At 36.4% G+C, this 15,746-nt stretch overlaps 1 protein-coding gene across 2 annotated transcripts in view; it reads left to right on the top strand.

The window, feature by feature from the left end:
* The window catches only part of LOC131690042 (putative uncharacterized protein DDB_G0282133), a 331,475-nt gene that overhangs the window by 221,489 nt on the left and 94,240 nt on the right, over positions 1–15,746 (top strand). For both annotated transcript variants that reach the window (XM_058975499.1, XM_058975500.1), the window contains one exon: positions 10,615–10,882. In XM_058975499.1, coding sequence (XP_058831482.1) covers positions 10,615–10,882 — 268 coding nt within the window. The remainder of the gene's footprint in view (positions 1–10,614; positions 10,883–15,746) is intronic.

The raw sequence follows: 15,746 nt of genomic DNA, 5'->3' as shown, positions 1-15,746 counted from the left end.
GCTTATTGCCACTTGGTCATGTCCCCCATAAAATTTTGGTCAAGTCTCGCCAACATTAGTTATTGCGCTCAATCCCGTGCAAATTTTAGTAATAACTATTTTAATGTTCCGATTTATGTAAAATCATTTCACTAGCTCATAAAGTATTAAAAGATTATGTATGAGTACTTTAGAAGTAGTTATTAGGCGAGTAGATATGTCCATACAAAGTTTGATGCAAAATTACACCATTTAACGCAAATTTATTGAATACGGAATCTTTTCTATAAAGAAAGCATTTTTCATTCCAAACTTAAAATTACCTTGACGGACCGAAACTAGTACAAAAATATTTTTGAAATTTTTTTAAGGACATAATAGAACACGTCATACCCAATAATAGAATTCTGCGCTTGATCAAATCTCTCCATGTTCCCCTAATTGAAATTATTTTGACCACGAAAGAATGATTTCCATGCTACAGATAGATGCATTCAAAATATTTTTATAGCACGTTAAAGTTAAAATTTTGAACCTAAAAATGCATAATTTCTAGACAACCTCAATATATGCAGATTAAGATGAATTCGTTTTACAAAGTCTCGTAGGAAAACATATTGAATATCCACTTTACCTCAAATCATGTCTTTACTGCCCCTACATGCAGAATATTGAAATAGGACTTAGCGTCCTGATCGCCAATTTTCATTTCATTATGTATATGCTTTGTGATGTCCCGAGAGAAAAAAAAACACATCGAAATAGAGAGAGAATAATGCAGGCAAATATAAAGCTAGGTACATCGAGATAGGGAGATATCGAGATAGAGAAAATATCGACATAGAGGAGTTTTTATACGTGCGATCTGAAGGGACCTACGAAATAATCGAGATAGAGAAAAATATCGACATAGAGAATATCGACGTAGAGAGAGTTAACTGTATTGTCTTTCATTTGAGTATTCACAGTTACATGAATCAGCTCTAGAAGTGAAGTTATTGCAATTAGTCCGATTGGATTCCGATGGAGCAGTGCTGCCAGGGACAGTTTACGTTGACGACAGAAAATGAATTTCTCATATATCTTCGTTATGTAACAATATTATTGAAAACTGATAAAACTCTTGTCAATTTAGACTATCTTTAGCTACATTTTCCACGCAACTGGACAATTGTAAATATATTTTAGCTTCTAGCACTGCGAGGGAAGCACCTATTTTTACTAAAAAAACCTGTTTTAATCCACCTAGAGGTGCAATTGTGCCTTTCTCATGTCTCCAAACTATGATTTAATAGCTGCTTCGTACAATATAACATTATGGAAATGTCTTTCATTCTTATTACACTTGGTAAGTATATTTAAGAGCACCTTTTTGCAGTCATCGCGGTTTTGGTTTGAATCGGAGTTTTCTAGTGGAGTGATCGCACTCCACAACCCGTAACTCCGGAGCCGGAAGTCGGATGGAGATGGAATTTAATATCAGTTTCCGGGGACGCAACACCTTTCATTTGAGACTAAGTTGATCAAATCGGTCTAGCCATTTTCGAGAAACCAATATAACCGTTATTCTGAATTTGGATGCTTCCGGATCCGTCGATGGTGGCCAGTGTGGCCAAAGAGACTTTGAATGACTGGTGACCTAGATCTACAAATTCAACAATTGTGTTTACATTTTGGAAACAAATTCACCTTTTTACATTCATCGCAGAATTCGTTAGAATCGGGATTTGCAGCGTGATCGTACGTATCACCCTGTAATTCAGGAATCAGAACTCGGATCCACACAAAATTCAACAGCAGCTGATGGACCTTTCATTTAAAATCAAGTTTGTTAAAATCGGTTTAGAAATTTCCGAGAAACCGATGTGGACAAATCAACAAATTTTGTTTTGTAACCATACTCTTCAACTCGTAATCCGGAACAAGATGTCGGTTGAAAATGAAATTCAATAGCAACCTATGGGAATATTATACCTTTCATTTGAATCTTAGTTTGTAAAAATCGGTTCAGCCATCTCCGAGAAACCGATGTGGACATTTTGTTAACAAATCCGCAAATACACACATACATACATACATACACACATACATACACACAGATATTTTGCGATCTCGGCGAACTGTGTCGAATGTTATATGAGACTCGGCCCTCCGGGCCTCGGTTTTTGGAGCAATAGACCTTTCTCGTCCGACCTAACCCCCTTCTTTCTTATTTTTAATCGAAAGATTACACATTTTTAAGAATATTTCCGTTAAAATGAGACTTTTTAGAGCTATCGTGATTTTTTAAAGTTTGAAAAATGCAAGAATGTTGAATATTTTTTTCACTTTTGCAAGAATGGTGAGACTCAAAAAGTGTGTTTGGGCAGCACTGGTTTGTATATTTTTTCTTGAGTTCTTGGCAACGCGGCAAATGAAGTGGTGAGTCGCGGTACAAAATTCATTGGCAATGTAAACAAAATAAAGTGAACCTCTCGCTGTAGAGCATTGCATGAAAATGTTTAACCTCACCTATTTGACAGTTCAGAGAGTTTGTTTACATGGTCTTGAAATGTTTTGTTGATTCGATCATAGTATGAGAAACTTGGTTCGATTCGATGCTAAATATTAACACCTTGTAAACTAGCTCGCTCTGTTGTAGTTTGTCATCATCATGCAATGTTCCGTTAAATTTGGCATTTCGACTTTTGTTGTAGATGATTTGTTGAAGTGAGCCATTTCTAGGCAAACATTTGAAAAAGGCTTACTCCAAAATGCAAGTTGATAGTTGATGCAAAAATGGAAATTAAAAGTATTTTTTCTAATTTGATGCGAATTTGTTATACATTCCTAGCGTCATCTGCCCCTAGTTCTGTGCTCATATTAAATCCACATTTTGTGTGCAAACCCGAGCAAGGTATTTCATACAAAAACACATGCACATGTTCGCCTGTGCAACTTCACCATTTCTCATTCTCACTCTAATCAAAACTAGCGTGGATTCTTTTTGCCTTGTGCGAATCGTTCTCGTGTACGCACCCGGTGTACGTACACGGATGCTTGAACCAGAGTTTTTACACCGTTCGCTTGAGTTCGAGGCGAACCTGTACATCGAGACGAAGCATGTTTAAGGGTGAATGCGTGCACGAAATTTTGTACATAGTTACAAACCTGTCGATGTTCATGGGAGATCTTGTTCCAAGAGCAGATGTTCATGATAACTCTTGATCAAATTGTCTGAAACAGAAAATTAGTAAGATTTATAAAGCTTACACTTGTAGTTCTTCGATGAACCAAAAAAGAAAATAGAAAAAAGTTTTAATTTCGGAAAATGGCATCAAAAAAACTGAAAAAGCTTATATTTTAATGTTAAATTCGCTTACTTTTCTTCAAAATAATGTGGAGAATTTTTTTAATTCAGTTTTCCGTGGCTCATCGACTGGCTACACATATTATGCACTCTCATTAAAATATGAAGTCAATCAGTTGAAAAGTTTTTGAGTTATCGCGTCTGCCAATTTGAAAAATGCGGTTTCGTGAAAAATCCCTATTAAAGTCTGGTCATCAAATTAGATTTAACCTGAGACGAGACATGCAAATAGCAAAAAATCGAACGTCAAATGCAGCCAGTCTATTTAAACTATGTGAAGCAGAAAGAGAAGCTATGTGAGACGAACTATAGAATGAACAGAAAAAAAAGAAAACATCTATCGGCAAGTCACTTTTCAGGATTTAACTTATTTTTGCTACCTTTTGGTGTAATATCAGGCCTTAAAAGAATTTGCTTGCGTTTGGTATCCAAGTAGAAACAATATGCGCAATCATACGAAATAAAACTGTATCAAATTTTTAAATATTATAATGAATTTGACCAAAACTTTTTCTCAATGTTTACGTTTGGCAGTTAGACCCTCTTCAAATTTTTGGGTAGAATTTAGTTTAGTTGTTGCAATCTATTTCATTTGGTTTGCTTTTTTGCTGAATCACAACGTTAGTCACAAAACATTTTGACCATCTTTGGTAATTGATGACCATTACAATTCATTCTAGGTCCGCTCCAGTTGCAGCTGTTTCGTCCCGTCCGGCACCGAGTCAACCGATGGTCCAGCCTGCGACGCGCTCGGCTGTTGCTACGTCAATGGCAGCCACCAACCAGGGACTTGGATTAAGGCAAAAATATCAGGCACGCCAGGTGGTGTTTGCCGTCGGACATTCCCCTAACCAGAATATTTAGCGATTTCGATTTGAAGGAGGCAGCCACAGAAGCACAGACTGCTTTGGTTCAGCAATACGCCCCGGCAGGACGATGCTCGTGGAACATCACGCAGTTCCGGTCCTGTGCACAAGAACAGGCCGATTTGACCCTGTGCGAAGGTTTCAAAGAGTCGCTCAGGCATTAGTAGCAGAGTCCTTGCACCTACAGCTTGTCGAGTGAGCAATTCCGACGAAACCACACCGTTCGCACCAAGTTGGATCACAAGAATAAGTGCGACGTCGAAAAGACTTCCCGAGAGCTACAAGCAATGCTACAAGATTAAATAGCAGGGTGTTTTTAAAGTGACCATAGTATAACGTAGCGGATTTAGACAGATTTATCCCGCAGAATAAGATAGCAAAATTACCCAAAAAGTAAGAGCAGACAGCCGAAGTGAAGAAACACACATCTACAGAGGCAAGCAATAACGGAACGCAGCGTTATATCCACAACATTCTAATGACTTATCCTTCCAAAAAAGTGAATAAAATCTACTCTATCTAAGGAACAAACGTTTTGACTATGCAGTTTATCATTCGCTGCCTAATTATTCCCTGCCAATTTGAACAAGACAACAATTGCAGATAGCTTTATTGCGGTGCCAAAATGATGCCAACTCGGGATGGAATATAACAAATAATTTCACCTTCCCAATATTCTTCCGGAATGTACAATCCTCTCCATTCTTATCAATCCCTCAAACTCCTTATCGTCAGTACTGAGCACTGTTTTGCACTTGCCGGCTTCATCAACGACAATGCGATAATCGGTGAAACTTTTGCTTCAATGTAACTTGAACACGAATAATAAATTGCTGAACTTGTTACCTATAAAGTTCAGGTAAACTTCATCTAAAAAATGAGTTATCAATCAGGTCATATTGTTAGGACTTATCCCATGATCGAACAAACAACTGTGTACAAATCCTTATCCATCATCCAGAAATCAATCGTTTTATAAACCAAAGCTTGATCTTGTGATTCAGCATATGCCAACGGGGTTTCCATCCAGCGTTGATTGGTCAGTGTATGAACCAGGTTCCCAATGTTCCAATCCTTATCCTTCTTCAGTTGATTTTCTTCAAAGAGCATCGAAAGTATTCACCCAAGTGGAATCAAAAATTTTGCAAGTCCATGTAAACAAACTCCTCTGAACTGTCAGAATAGTTAGGTTATACACTTTCGTGCAGTGTTCTATGTTTTTGACAGGTATATGAATGAATTATTTTAGCATCAGTGATGCCAGGTCTATTTAAACAATAGCTTGCAGTAAAAATATAAAAGTCTGCAGATTTCCGCAAAAATCTTCAATAAATTTGACATAGAAATGCAGTGTGTTGATATAAAATATTTAATTAGCTTGATCAGCATGAGTTCAATGTTATCTTCATGTGATTATATTTTGAAATGTTGGTGGAATGGGTTTGAAAGTGGAGGGAATGGGGGGTTAGTAGAGTGGGAGTGGAGGATGCGTCAGAAATCCTTCATTTTATTTCGGTATACGGGGTGGATGAAGGAAATGCGGGCGTGAGGGTGGTCCAAGGGGAGGGGAGTGATGAAGGCTTATGGGAGCGTTATACCTTTCAGATGAAACTAAGTTTGCGAAAATCGGTTCAGCCATCTCTAAGAAAATTGTGTGAGTTTAAATGACACACACACATACACACATACATACATACACACACAGACATTTTCCGATCTCGACGAACCGAATCGGTGGTGTATGACACTCGGCCCTCCGGGCCTCGGTTAAAAAGTCGATTTTTACAATGATTGCATAGTAGGGTGTCCCAAAATGACATCATGTTTAAAAAGTCATCGGGCTCACTTCTTAAATGAAAGGTTAGGGTATTAGGAGCACTTTCTTCTTCGGAGTGAATTTGCTAAAATGCTTCCCACTGGTGGCGAATTTTGATTTTTTGTAAAATGGGCCGATTTTGGGTAAAATTTCAAATGCATGCCTCTTGAAGTGCTCCTGAATGACCTTAGATTTTTTTCAGCATTTTTTTATTTTCTGAAGGTCCTAATGGAGAAGTTTGGTTAGTTAGTTTGTACAAATTTTGAATTATAAGAGCGGTAGAGCCATTAAAACTTAGTAACAAGTGAAATTATTGATGTTTTTCAGTAGTTTTTCTTCAAAACTGGGTATCTACAAAATTTTAAAAGTATAGAAAACACTTTATATGGTTGAGCCTAGCGTGGAATACAGGGGCGTTATTTGGCTTAAGAAAATGTATAGCTACGGCCAATGGGGTATGAGTTATTTAAGTTTTTGTTAGATAACCTTTTGACACTTTATGATATTCATAAAAATTAACACTGTTCTGCAAAATAAAACAACTTAAGTGTGCTTAGTCCGCATATTATTTTTCGGAAAATAGAAGGAAAATATGAAAAATGGCGCTTTTCGCTTGTCTCTAGTACATCAGAATCGGTTTTTATGAGCATTTGACGATTTTTTTTAAATTTATTTTGTATACTAATAGCGGGTTTGAAAATCACTAAAATTAAACAAATATGTTAAGTTAATGGCAAGTTATGGCGTATATTTGAAGACTGAATTGATTGGCGTATTCACATTTTGTATATAAGGTCTTATTTCCATGTTATGAACTTTAAAGTGGAGAAAAATGCAGAAGAGCGAGGTTCGTGTTGAAAAACTGATATTTACTGTTTAGATCACATAATCCCGAAATAGTCGAATTTGGGGCAAATATCCCCGAAAAAGTTTTACAACAGAATACAGCGAATCTTCTGACACAATTATTTCGTTGACGATGCCTCCTAGAAGTAATTATGGAGAATCAACTCTTCAAAAAATAATTAGAAACTTGGCGTCATTAGCAAAGTTATTATTATTTTTATAATTTAAATTACAAAAAAATCATCAGATGCTCATTAAACGTCCTGACATACTAAAGACGTACAGAAAACGTCATTTTTCATCATTTTCCTTCTATTTTCCGAACAACAATGTGTGATCAAAGCACATTTGAACTGATTTACTTTTTGGAACAGCATTATTTTTGATGAATTGCTAAAAATGTCAAAGGTTATCTAACAAAAACTTAAATAACTCATACCCCATTAGCCGTAGCTATACACTTTCTTCAGTAAAATTACGCCTCTGTATTCGGCTCAACGATATAAAGTGTTTTCTATACTTTTAAAATTTTGTAGATACCCAGTTTTGAAGAAAAATACCGAAAATCACCAAAAATTGCACTTTTTAGTAAGCTTTAATGACTCTGCCGCTCTTATAATTCAAAATTTGTACAAACTAACTAACCAAACTTCTCCATTTGGATCTCCAGAAAAATAAAAAATGTTGAAAAAAATCTAAGACAGTTCAGGACCACTTCAACAGTCATAAATAAGAAATTTGACCCAAAATCGGCCCATTTTTCAAAAAATCAAAAATCGCCACCAGTAGGAAGCGTTTTAGCAAATTCACTCCGACGAAGAAAGTGGTCCTAATACCCTAACCTTTCATTTAAGAAGTGAGCCCGATGACTTTTTTAACATGATGTCATTTTGAGACACCCTATTGCATAGCCTTTCTTTATATGAGAAAGGCAAAAACGCTTTTCGAATTTTTAAAGTTTTAAGTTTTAAAACACTACATATACTAAAAATTGGGCATGAAAGGGTTAAGTATGCTTCTGAATTTCCTAATATTTTCCAGTCATAAATATAATTTTCTTATACACTATTAATACTAAATATCATTTTGAAGCAAAATGCTCTTAAGAAAAATTTCACAATATATGTTGTTTTGTCAAACAAAAATATTTGGTAGTGAAAATACGCCCTTTTAATAAGTTACTCACAAATACCAAACGCTAAAAAGCATAACGTGTTTAAAATTTAATTTAATAGAAAAAGATATAAAATATAATTGCATTGTGGTGAAAATAACAATAAATTATTTTATAACAAAAACTTAAAACCTTTCAATTTTTAATTTAATTTTTTCTGTAAATAGTTTAGTTGTAGGAATGCTCAAAATATTTAGCAATTTAAAATGCTCATGAAAAACTGTCCTTCAAAATGCAGATGTTCTAAGTTATTTTAGGTTTTCTTTCGACATAATGATGTTACTTCGTGAAATTACGACCTTTTCATAAGTTATTCACGTTTGTTCAACAAAACCAATATGGTTTTCAAAATACACATGAAATTTCCCGTTAATACTCAGTTCCCAGATCAACGATGATTGGTGTACGATTATTTCGATATCCTTGCTTCAATAAAAATATAGAACTGTAACGTGACAGATTCTGGCTGTAACGTGACAGATCATTGAGAATACTCCATAAAATCGAAAAAAAAGTTTTTGTTCAGGAAAACTATATTTCAAACTCTTCTTTGATTTCCAAGCTTCAACTTAAAACTGTGTACGCGAAAATTTAAAGGCCAACGGAAGAGACTTTTTCTATTTAGTCGGGCAATCTCCAAACTCACTTCGAAAATTGTGTAACGTGACAGACGTATCAAAAAGACAATAAAGGGAAACCCGTTCATGATAGAAAATAACTTTCTGTAGAAAAAATGGGCGGCTTAGTGACCGTAATAGTGTGCAATTGTGATAGAATCTGATTTTATAGTTTTTGCAGATTTATGTTATGAAATATGCGTAAACTTGTAACGTGACAGACAGAAGCCATATGCATATGAGTTTATGCATTAAATACCGAAAAGTTATCCCTTTTATTTTTTAACGTTTTATACCTGAAGTAACTACGAACGATGATACGAATGATGATGTTTGCTCGAGTAAATTACTCGCAAAGATATTAAACCAAAATGGAAATTTGTATCTAATAATTCCGAATTTCTGTTAAAAAACTATAAGATGAATTTCATTGGCAACTAAATGTCACTAAATCAATGGAAAATATCATTATTATTAATTATAAATGAAATCGATTTTGTGATAAAATATAATCTATTACGACATTATTATATTGCCCCTTAAGATTGCTCATATTGCCCCACAAGGTTTTTACCAAGCCAAAAATCAATCATTACAAACAACGATTATTTTCAAAGATTTTAAATTTTCTTCAGCACGTCTAATAACTGCATATGAAGAATATGTTGTATTCTACCAATAGAATGAAGTTTGGGATTATTTGTATGTTTTGCTGCAGATATATTTGCCTTCAACCTTAGGGTGCTCATATTGCCTCACTTTCCCCTATGCAAGATAACGATTGAACTGTGTTAACTATCCATGTGAGGTAACATGCAACACTATTTTGTCTTGTTACTATTATGCCTTCAGCCAGCTGGCTGATTAAACTATTAAAATAACAGTCTGTATAGTCATTTTCAAATACATTTTATAGGTTTAACCTACAACTAGAATATAAAAATTCTCCTTAAATACAGAACAGTACCAAGAACCTGTCTTTACGCGAACTTACTTCACTATCAGCACTAGTAAATGCTAAATTTCTATCTTCCTGTACTCACTGGATTTTTCTAGTGCTTATAATAGTCCGATTGCATAGAAAAGATAGTCGTTGACAGCGTAAATTAAATGATTTTATCTGTTTTCAATTATATTTTATGGTATAATTTAGTTTTCGCCGTTCACCGAAACTATTCCTGGCAGCACTGTTCCAGTGGAAGATTCCAATCAGAAGATCACGTTAATAGCGATAACCTCAGTTATATGGATAATACTTGTAACTATTAGTTCTGAAATGAAGGGTTAAAGCCCCAAAAGTTAGTCTTTCATGCGATTTCCTGGAATAAATCGAATGTTACAGCTGTTCAAAGGCGTTGTTGTTTGTAAACAACATGGGCATGAATTTTATAAAATAAAATAAAATAAATTCAATTACATTAAATTAAACGTCCAAATTATAGTACATTTGGTCAATGTACTAGAGGTAAAAAATATACTGCATTAGACTTCAATGAAGTTTATTTGTTGCAAGTTACCCCATACGCGGTGTTACTTGCAACAGCATAATTTTTGGTCATCCTGAAAACAGGAAGTGATATTTTGATTTGATACTATTTGAAGTACTATTTAGTATTCTTCATACTCACAATAGCGCTTGTATATGTTGAATATTAATCTAAAGTTTCAGCGTTTTTAGTTACATCGCTTTGAAGTTGAAAAATGTTGCAAGTAACCCCCTTTGACACTATGGCTTTTGAAGGAATGTCTTTTTGAGGAATGGTTTTCTGGAAAATGGCATACAAACAATGCAACTGTATCTGATGAAGTATTGTAAAAGTGTAGTTTTGGTACGGTATTGCTGTTTTATAGATAAGTGGAATTAAGAAAGAGGTGTTTTTATTTTGTTGAAAATGAGTAATCAGCAAATAAGTTTTAATAATATTTCACCCATTTCATTGTTTACAAAAATTTATCTTGTATTGCAGGCACCTGTTAGGCTCAATACTGCAGAATTACGAATGATGGCCTTCAGGCAACAACAGCAAATTGATACGCAACATCAACTGTTAGCTGCTAAAGAACAACGTTTGCGATTTCTCAAATCCCAAGAGGCATGTGAAACCATTGCAGTTGCTGAAGGAGAACGCTTACGTAGACTCAGAGAACGAGTTGAAGCGCAAGAATCGAAACTACGCAGACTAAGAGCGCTCCGAGGACAGGTGGATCTACAGAAAACGTACAATATTACATTAGGTAAGTGACTGAATAAAATTAGCTATTAGTTGATAGTTAAAAAAAATGTACACGTACATTTTTTCAAACTTAGTATAAATGTGCATACAAATCCATAAAAAATGGCTTTTAGCAACCGGTAAATATTGTTGACACTATTAATAATGTTAAGGGTAGAATATCTATTTATTTGACCTGCTTTAAAGTTTTACTGGCAGGTTATCGTGTTCAATGACATTAAAAATTTCAAATGAGAGTCAGAGAGCAAGAGTGGGTTAAAATTTTGCTCAGAGCAAAAGTGGGTTAAAATATTCGGTGTCTGCTGATCACCCCCTTCCAAACGACACCCACTGGTTCTATTTTATGGTAACCGGAAGTCGCCATCTTGGTTTTCAAAATGGCGGTAATCGTCAATTTTCGGTGTCGGTGTTCGTTGTCTCCCCTTTCAAATGACACCCATATTGATGGTGGTCCTTACTATTTTGTGGTTACCGGAAGTCTCCATCTTGGATTTCAAAATGGCGGTAATCGTCAATTTCCTATACCCACTGACCATCAACTTTCAAATAACTTCCACATTGATGATTGTTTCATTGATTTGTGATAAATAATTTCTGAAACCATTCTTAGGCTGAAAATGGAATATTTTTTCTCTCAGGGCAAAAGTGGTATATCTTTTTAACCCATTTTTGCGCTAAGGTTTTTTATCCCATTTCTGTTCTGACTGGTACTTAAACCGGTTTTACTCTTAATAAAACGTATATCACTTTTGTTGCAGTGAATTTTTAACCCACTCTTGCTATGGCATGTTTTTATCAGCCCCATGGTATATTTTGGGCTGGCGAAACGGGGTCACCGACAAAATCGGGTGCACCCCATTAGGCATGAATACGTTTGGCATACGTACGTTAGGCAGAACGGACGAAAGTCATAAAGACGTTCGGCATAATGGACGTTAGGCACAATATACGTTAGGCATACTGGACGATTAGCATAATGGACGTAGGCATAAATTATTATGCTTTACAGTGAGATTCCGTTTTTGGCACGTTCCGATTTTGGCATGCTCCCAATTTGGAACAATCCAATTTGGCAACAAGTGGGTTCCGTTTTTGGCAACATTCTTGTTGTACTAAATAAGTCTTTTAAAAATGTGCAATAGATATTTTGTTTTTTTTTTCAATTTGTTTATTTGATAAGGCACGTATTGTGACCTGTGATTTCTTAGGTCACAATATCGTCGCTTTGGTCACTGAGCCCAGCTTGTATATATTTGTAAATATTGTTATTTTTTTTGTCGTATAAATAAATAACAGTGTACGGTCTATCCCGTGTATTTGACGACGCCTGTTCTTTGTTTATACTTTGAAATTATTGTTCGTAAATGTCTAAGTAGAATTTAAACGTCAAACCATTTCTACTCCGTGCTTGCATGTTTGAGTCGCGTTTAAGTTCTGCTTAATAGCCCAGGTTGGTGTCAAATGTAGGTTTCGTTATTTAGTTGTTCAGAGATTTATTTATTTATTTATTTATCTATTTATATTTGTTATTTTTTTTGCTTGTTTATTTTTTATTCATTTTGTTATTATATTCGTTATAATTGTTCATTATAAAAAAAATCAAGGAAACAAGTACCGCACGTTTAGTATGTCAATACATTGTAGCATATTTTGTGACACCAACCAAAACGATAAAAATTTTGTAAATGTCAACCGTCATCGTTCTGTCACCGCATCATCATCGTCATCAAATGCGGGGTGGCAGGGTGCGAGGCGCGGAGGGTATGTGTTGGAAAGTGGACAGGGCAATGATAAAATCCACCGCCAAAACAGAATGCGGTCTCTAATAGTTAACCGGCCCGGAGGAGTGAAGACTAGCAGCAGCGAGTCACTAGATACTTGACCGCGCGTTTCCATCGTAAGAAAAGTCTTGTGATATAAGCTGATCCGTAGGATCTTGTTTTCGCCGTTCAGAACCACCACACGAACGTTAAGGTTCTGTCCGGCCAGTCGAGTGGGATAAGTGTGGTTACCGGTTTCTGTGTAGTGTACTAGTACGACGCGAGTGCAAGAACGGTCAGTGATTGGCAATATTTTTACGCCATTGTAGAGGCCAGTACCCAAGTACCGGAGGGTAGGCTCTACTAGACCGAAAACGTTGTAAATCCCACTCGACTTAGTGTTAGACACTCGTGTAGAAGATAAAGTGCTCATTGTACCACTCTCCGGGCCCAAAAGTGAAACGCAGGCCTCCGCTACAAATAGGCCGAGTTGCTGCTTCTTCAGGAGTCCCCCGTCGCTATCGTCCGTACGTTACTGCACCACCGTCGAAGCCCGCGCCTCATCGAGCCAGCTGCAAGTCGACCAACGTCATCACGATCGCAACGGTATCGACAGAAGAAAGTTTTCGTCGAATAAAAAGCAAGTAATAAATTTGACTGTTTTCAATAGCCCTTCCGGCTCCGATAAAAAAAAAGAATAGTAGTGTTAAATAAAAAGTGTATGGTCTGTATATACAAGTTGTGTCGTCCATTTTGTTTACAGTGCATTCCTTTAGGTACTTGTTTCCGCCGAAAATTAATTACGATCCGCTCAGTGACCATAGTGTGGGAAGAAAAGTCCGCCCAGTGTGAATCTCTCCAGGAGACAACCGTGAAACGACCCTAATAGCTGGTGAGTACAGTGTGGCCCCACCACCACAAGTAAACGTTACAAAACGATACGTAACAGTATGCGTTAGCTTAAAGGTGCCATTTTTTCATTGTTTTACATTTTGAATTTCTTAAAACTATGGGGTTACACATTTCAATATTATTTTGTTTTATATAATGAAACTAAAAAAAAAAACTTTACAGCTAACTTATACATATAAAAGAGGGTATAATATAATATTCGTAAGATTTGGGGGACGGGTCATTTTGTGTGTTCTTTGTATAGTAATTCACTTTATGATTTTTAGAAGGGAGATTGTAGGAAAAATTAATTATTAACTAAGCGGAACATTTTACAAGCTTATTAACTAGAAATAACTAGAAAGAGTGGTTCAAGATTAAGGGGAATTAGTTAGGGCTATTTTAACCCATTTTAATCCAGGGGTTTCAAAAAGTGAGCCAAATGCAGTGATATCTTCAATTCCACCAAAAAATGTATCAAAGATTATGGGAAAAATAAAATCACCGCTTAAAATGGTTTTGAGAATGAAAATTTCTCGTGCAAAAAATTTCGTGCGCTTAAATAAAAACAACAAATTTTAAGTTGTTTGATATATTTCTTCGGATTTTCTAATAGACAACACTTCTTTTACATCTGTGGGAACTTTTTGTCACATAATGGAATTATTAGCAGGAATTCCAACAATAAAATTCAATTAAATGTATTGCTTACTTTTCAGCCGCCATTTGCCCCAGCTATACACGGTTCAAAAATGTAAACAAAATTATAAAAAATGGCAGTTGCCGTGTTTCACAATGAAATATGAGGTGCAATGATCCTATTAGTGCAATAATAAAACGGTTAGATGCCAAAATTCTGCAGTAAATACGCGTTAAACGACGGATAGTTCTGCGTATGAAATTTCATACGCTAGGATATAATGGGTTAAAGTAGTGGTACTGTTGGGCATTTCTTAACGAGATTAAATATTGATCAACTAAAACTAAGCACATAAGTTTTGGGAATATATACAAGGGGAGAAGGGGGTGAAGTCATACATCTGTGTATCAGAGACATGGGAGGGAGAGCGGACAAGGCTGAAGGGGGGGTGAGATATAAACTTTCAGTTTCCGGCATCAGGAATTAACGGCCAGGATTACAGATTCGAACGGATTGATCAACTAACACTAGAAGATAGGGGGGCACATAAGTTTTGGGAAGATATTCAGGGGGAGAAGGGGTGAAGTCATACATCTGTGTATCAGAGACATGGGAGAGAGGGTGGACAAGGCTGAACGGGGGGATATAAACTTTCAGTTTCCGGCATCAGGAATCGACGACCAGGATTACAGATTCGAACGGATGTATCAAGTATTGGGACGGCGGGCGGTTTTTCTCGAGCCGGCAGGGGTTCCTCCTGCCAACTTTCGAGGGTTCTCTGATGAGTGATACTGAAAAATTCGCTGAAGCTAATTGGTCTTTCATATATGTCACCTTGTAAAGCGCCCGCCTTAGCTAAAGAGTTCGCTTCTTCATTACCTGGAATGGAGCAATGCGAGGGAACCCAAACTAAGGTAATCTTGTACGATCTTACAGACAAAGCACGCATGCGCTCCCAGATTTTCCCCAGAAAATATGGAATGTGCTTTCTAGGTTTCATTGAACGGAGAGCCTCAATTGAGCTGAGGCTATCCGAGACAATAAAGTAATGATCGGTGGGCAAAGTATCAATGATCCCAAGGGTATACTGAATAGCAGCAAGTTCTGCGACATAAACTGAAGCAGGATCATTGAGTTTGAATGAGGCGGTGAGGTTTTGATTGAATATACCGAAGCCAGTGGAGCCGTCGAGGCTTGACCCGTCGGTGTAAAACATCTTGTTGCAGTCGACTTCTCGAAATTTACTATGAAAGATGCTTGGGATCACTTGCGGACGTATGTGATCCGGGATTCCACGAATCTCGTCTTTCATGGATGTGTCGAAGAATACAGTTGAATCAGAAGCATGAAAGAGATTGACACGGTTGGGATAGTATGAAGAAGGATTGATATTTTGTGCCATGTAATCGAAGTACAAGGACATAAATCGGGTTTGAGAATTGAGCTCGACAAGCCTTTCGAAATTTGCAATTACTAACGGGTTCAAGATATCGAATCGGATGAGCAATCGATATGAGAGTTCCCAAAATCGATTTTTCAGCGGAAGGACGCCTGCCAGCACTTCTAAACTCATC

Source organism: Topomyia yanbarensis, chromosome 3 (assembly GCF_030247195.1).
Source record: "Topomyia yanbarensis strain Yona2022 chromosome 3, ASM3024719v1, whole genome shotgun sequence".
NCBI classification, from domain to species: domain Eukaryota; kingdom Metazoa; phylum Arthropoda; class Insecta; order Diptera; family Culicidae; genus Topomyia; species Topomyia yanbarensis.
This window is presented reverse-complemented; position numbering and strand designations above follow the sequence as displayed.